At 46.2% G+C, this 5,837-nt stretch overlaps 1 protein-coding gene across 4 annotated transcripts in view; it reads left to right on the top strand.

The window, feature by feature from the left end:
- Window positions 1-1,544: 1,544 nt before the first annotated feature.
- Window positions 1,545-5,837, top strand: part of GEMIN5 (gem nuclear organelle associated protein 5) — a 52,102-nt gene continuing 47,809 nt past the window's right edge. For 3 of the 4 annotated variants that reach the window (XM_034960864.3, XM_003828961.5, XM_034960863.3), the window contains exons 1-3: window positions 1,546-2,973; window positions 3,756-3,916; window positions 4,924-5,105. In XM_034960864.3, coding sequence (XP_034816755.1) covers window positions 2,808-2,973; window positions 3,756-3,916; window positions 4,924-5,105 — 509 coding nt within the window. In that variant the 5' untranslated portion in view covers window positions 1,546-2,807. Of the gene's footprint in view, window positions 2,974-3,755; window positions 3,917-4,923; window positions 5,106-5,837 lie in introns of all 4 variants that reach the window. The other variant, XM_034960865.3, reaches the window with a different exon arrangement.

The following is a 5,837-nucleotide window of genomic DNA, read 5'->3' as shown; positions in this document are numbered from 1 at the left end:
CTGGCTTGGGAATGAATTAATTAATAAAGGCCGAAAGCACGTGGGCTTCCGAAAATTCACCTGGATTCAGAAAAACTAATGCCCCAACTCACAAACTAGAAAGGAGTAGGGGAACAGAATCCGTGAACAAGCCACCTAATCCGGTGGTCCTCAGTTTTCTTATCAGAAATGACTAACCTTAGGGCACAAGCTCGTTGTAAAGATCAGTTGAAATAGTGTGAAAGCTATTTTATTTCATTTTATTGAAACAGGGTCTCTCTGTCTCTCAGGCTGGAGTGTGGTAGCAACGACCTAGTCTCACTGCAGCCTCGACCCCGGGCTCAAGCCACCCTCTTACCTCAGCCTCCCAAGTAGCTGGGACTACAGGCGCATATCACCACGCCCGGCTAATTTTTGTATTTTTTATAGATAAGGAGTTTCCCCAAATTGCCCAGGCTGATCTCGAATTCCTGGGCTCAAGCAATCTGCCCTCTTCGGCCTCCCAAAGTGCTAGGATTAGAGGTATGAGCCACGAAACCTAGCCTAAAATCTCTTTTAAAGAGCAAATAGTTCAAATGTGATGTATGCTGTCCTAATCCCTACTAATCTGGTTGACCTTCAAGAATGAGTTTATATTCATCTGGCATTTACTGCCTTATGTCAGGCAGGTATTTCACTAAATCTCATTTATTCCTCACAGCAATCCAACAAGGCATGGATTATCATTTTCCTTCTTCAAATGAGGAAACATATTTAGGATAGGTTAAAGTCTCTCAACTAACAACTGGCAAACCAGTGATCAATCTACGACTAGGTGCCTCCAAATTTGTGCCCCTAGACGCCTTCAAATGTATGTATTTGACCCCTCTGTATTAGAATAACAGGTAGTTCAGATTGCAGTTTGCTACCTATGCAGGAGTGTCAGATACCCAATGCAAACAAGCAACACACGAGTAGTGCAGAATCTGAGCATTTTAGCATTTTTGAGTTGAAAGGAAACTTTCTTCCACACCATTTACCACATACAGCTTCCTTCACACAGCTGGCCCTCAATCAAGCAAATCAAGAGTCACTCCATTTGCTTCTCCTTCATCTTTGAGTACCCAGAACCCAGAGCCAGAATTTCCACCCAGTTGCAGAAACTGTTCTTTCCCTTTTTAATTCCAGATTTGTACTTTCAAATTTTTGTTTGTTTTATTTTTTTGAGACAGGGTCTCACTCTATTGCCCAGGCTTGAGTGCAGTGGCTCAATCACAGCTCACACCAGCCTGTCTCCCGGGCTCCATATTGTAATGCCCAACCTTGTTTTTACTAACCCTGTTTTTAGACTCTCCCTTTTTCCTCTGATCACCTAGCCTTGTTTCCACTTGAATTGACTCTTGCTTAGCTAAGAGAGCCAGACAGACTCCATCTTGGCTCTTTCACTGGCAGCCCCTTCCTCAAGGACTTAACTTGTGCAAGCTGACTCCCAGCACATCCAAGAATGCAATTAACTGATAAGATAATGTGGACAGCAATATCCGCAATTCCCAGGAATTCGTCTGATTGATAGCACCCAAAGCCCCCAGTCTATCATCTTGTAATAAATAGTCTTAAAGCCCCTGCACCTGGAACTGTTTACTTTCCTGTAACCATTTATCCTTTTAACTTTTTGCCTACTTTATTTCTGTAAAATTGTTTTAACTAGACCCCCCTCCCCTTTCTAAACCAAAGTATAAAAGAAAATCTAGTCTCTTCTTCCGGCCGAGAGAACTTTGAGCGTTAGCCATCTCTTGGCCGCCTGCTAAACAAATGGACTCTTAATTCGTCTCAAAGTGTGGTGTTTTCTCTAACTCGCTCAGGTACAACAATATTTTTGTTAAGTGGCCTCTTGTGCATATCTTTTTTTGTTTTGTTTTGTTTTTGAGATGGAGTCTCGCAATGTCGCCCAGGCTGGAGTGCAGTGGCGCCATCTCTGCTCACTGCAACTTCCGCCTCCCAGGTTCAAGCGATTCTCCTGCCTCAGCCTCCCTAGTATTGGTTGTCTAGGGATTGTTGCATTTTACTTTTTTTTTTTTTTTTTTGAGATGGAGTCTCGCTGTGTGGCCAAGCCAGAGAGCAGTGGCGTGATCTCTGCTCACAGCAACTTCCGCCTCCCGGGTTCAAGCGATTCTCCTGCCTCAGCCTCCCGAGCAGCTGGGATTACAGGCGCCTGCCACCACACCCGGCTTATTTTATTATTTTATTTTATTTTTGTATTTTTAGTAGAGACGAGGTTTCACTATGCTGACCAGGCCGGTCTTTTAACTCCTGACCTCGTGATCCTCCCGCCTCGGCCTCCCAAAGTGCTGGGATTACAGGCGTGAGCCACCGCACCCGGCCTCTTGTGCATATCTTTAAAACACCTCCACAACTAGCAAAGTGCCCTGGCACATAGCGCTCAAAAAACGTTGGACGGGATAGTGGTTGAACAGCTCCAAATAATAAACCGGTAGCGTGGGGCGGTGGTTCGACTAGTCTAATCCTCTAATTTTGTGCCTTTCTGTGGGAAGTGAGAATGCTTAACCTCGGGGCTGTGCTCAGGCAGCACCTGACCCTAGCCAGGGTTGGGGCGGACCTCCTACCGCGGGCTAGGTACTGAGGGCCAGTGCAGCACGCGTGGTCCCGCCCTTCCCAGCCCGGCGGTAGCGGGAACGCAACGCGCGGTGCTGGCTGGGCCTCGACGCGCACCGTAGCGACTGCCCGAGAAGGCGGAGCTCGGAGTTCACCCCGCCCCGCTCCCTACCTAAGGCGTGAGGCTACGAGCGGTCGGCTGTGGCAGCTTCTCTTGGCTCTGACGACTTGTAGTTATGGGGCAGGAGCCGCGAACGCTGCCGCCCTCCCCCAACTGGTACTGCGCCCGCTGCAGCGATGCCGTGCCCGGGGGCCTCTTTGGCTTCGCCGCGCGGACCTCCGTCTTCCTTGTCCGCGTGGGCCCGGGCGCAGGCGAGAGTCCAGGGACACCCCCGTTTCGAGGTAACTCACCACCCTTGGGCCCGAGACTTACTGCCCTTTGTACGCTCCCCAGGGGCGCCGAGTGGACGTCTCCACCCCGTTTTCTACAGCTAGGGAAACTGAGGCCCAGGCTGGGAGGAGAGGCAGCCCACAGTCACTAAGCTGAGTTGCTTCTGGTCTCCTAATGAGCTACACCATGCTGTGGCCGAGCGGTCGCGCCTCCTGGAGCTTCCGCGTGGGGCCGCTTGCTTACTGAAAAGTTAGCCTTGTATAGTCCCGGCCATTTATATGGCTCCCCCGCCCAGCCTGGTGCGCGCCAGCCCCCCAGGAGCCTTCCTGGGGTTGGGGGCTGACCACAGCTGCAGGCCCTAAGCAAGATCCTGCAACGTGTGGCATTCCTTACTGTAAGATGAATGGGTTGAACCAGATGCTTTCAGGCTCCAAACTAGGCTTTGATTGTGCCTTAGGATATGACATGCCGGGTAATTTATTCTGGCCACATCTAAATAAGAGTCACTTTCACATTATTTGAGCTGCTTTCCAGTCTGTGAACTAAGCAGAGCAAGGTATATCAACATTCATTTCACAGTTGAGAAGCTGAGGCTCAGAGACTTGTTCGAAGTCACGTGGCACAGCCAATATCAGCACTTGGGAATTCTGATTGTAAGTCCGTCGGTGTTTCAGTTATACCATGGGTTAAGTAACTCCAAAGCATCTGCTCACTTGTCATCCAACAACAGTATGATTCTGCCAGGAACCTTGGATAGCACTTCGATTAACCTAGCGTCTGGTTTTGCTTAAAGTCATAGGAGAGTTGGTGGGACACACCGAAAGGGTCTCTGGCTTCACATTTTCTCATCACCCTGGTCAGTACAACCTCTGTGCCACCAGCTCCGACGATGGGACTGTGAAAATATGGGATGTAGAGACAAAAACAGTTGTGACAGAACATGCACTCCATCAGGTACCATGGCTTACTGGTTTCTCAAACCGTTTTTATCTATCTGTGCTGAGGGTTCTTCTGTTGCAAGCTAGTTTTGCTAGCTCATCTGTGCAAAGTAACTTGTAATTGTGTTCATTAATTAGATAAGAAACTATATTGTAAGATGTCTCACCTGTTTTTGAAAGGAGATACATACAAACCAGAGGTTGGCAAACTGCTCTGTGCCTGTTTTTGCAAATAGGTTTTATTAGAATACAACCACACTAATTCATTTAAGTATTGTCTATGACTGCTTTCATGCTACAAGAGTTGAGTAGTTGCAACAGGCATGGTATGGCCCACAAGGTCTAAAACAATTACCCTCTGGTTATTGATACAAATGGACTCCTGATATAGACTGTAAATGCGTGAATGAAACTCATTTCTAAGCTAGATAGTTACTTGATGTATCTGCCTTTTGAGAGAACGAAGGAAAAGACCTACTTAATAAGAACTTTGCATTAAGCTATTTAAAAAATTTTTAATGATTATTTGATCCCCAGTAGTCTAAATCTTCCCACCATTTTGTTAATATCGTGTTGCTATACAAGTACTACTAATAAGTATTAATTACTTTTTTTTTTTTTTTTTTTTTGTGATGGAGTCTGGCTCTGTCGCCCAGGCTGGAGTGCAATGGCGGGATCTCGGCTCACCGCAAGCTCTGCCTCCTGGGTTGATGCCATTCTCCTGCCTCAGCCTCTCGAGTAGCTGGGACTACAGGAGCCCACCACCACGCCCGGCTAATTTTTTTATGTTTTTAGCAGAGATGGGGTTTCACCATGTTAGCCAGGATGGTCTCGATCTCCTGACCTGGTGATCCACCCACCTCGGCCTCCCAAAGTGCTGGGATTACAGGCGTGAGCCACCGCGCCCGGCCGTATTAATTACTTTTAGTGTGTATATGTAGCATTATGCTGGTTTGTGATACAAGTTAAAAATTAAGTAGAACTTCAGCATTGACAATAACAAATTTTTGTTTTGTTTTAAAGCATACGATATCAACATTACATTGGTCTCCTCGAATAAAGGACTTAATAGTATCTGGGGATGAAAAAGGAGTAGTTTTCTGTTACTGGTTTAACAGAAATGACAGCCAGCACCTCTTTATAGAACCCAGGACAATTTTCTGTCTTACTTGTTCACCTCATCATGAAGATTTAGTAGCCATTGGGTAAGTACTGTGCCATCTGTATTGATGATTTTTGTTTGTTTATGATCGTGTTTTGCATTTTCTTTACCTTCTCTGTCCTTTTATTCCTCAAAGGAAACCATCTACAGATGTTAACCACTCCCCCTGAGCCCTTGGCATCATTTATTCCTCCAGGTCTTTACTGTCTCTGCCACTCCGTTTTTGTTTCCTTGGTTTCCATGGTACTGTACTTTCTTCGTTCTTCGGATCTAACTCCTCCAGTCAACCTTTACGTGTAGGAAATGTCCTCTTTCACCTTTTTCGCTTTCTCTACTGCCCGTTGATATAACATGAACTCCCAGGTGTCAGATGACTTTACTGGGTCTCTCTAGTTCTGAGCGCTCCCTTTAGATTGGGAAAGTGATACGGCATTGGGATCTGTTTCCTTGTTGATCACCAAGGTTGTTTCACATGAGCTGCCTGAATATACATCCCCGTTTCTTTCACCATTTCATGTACTTCTCACTGAAAGATGTCTATTTTCTCTAATTTGAAGACTTAAGCAATTTCCCTAGAATGTTGAAGGAGAAATTCTGATTGGAGTGGATTTGAAAGACTAGGGGCTAAGGCAATAGAGATACACAAAGAGACAACAACTCTTTCACAAAGTTTGTTGTAAAAATGTGCATATACATGAAGCCAGAGGGGATAGATGGGGTCAAGGGAGTATTAAATGGAAAATACCAGGGACCTGTTTTTATGCTGATGAAAGTA

Source organism: Pan paniscus, chromosome 4 (genome assembly GCF_029289425.2).
Source record: "Pan paniscus chromosome 4, NHGRI_mPanPan1-v2.0_pri, whole genome shotgun sequence".
NCBI classification, from domain to species: Eukaryota; Metazoa; Chordata; class Mammalia; order Primates; family Hominidae; genus Pan; species Pan paniscus.
Note: the sequence above shows the minus strand (reverse complement) of the source record. Positions and strands in the feature narration are given on the sequence as shown.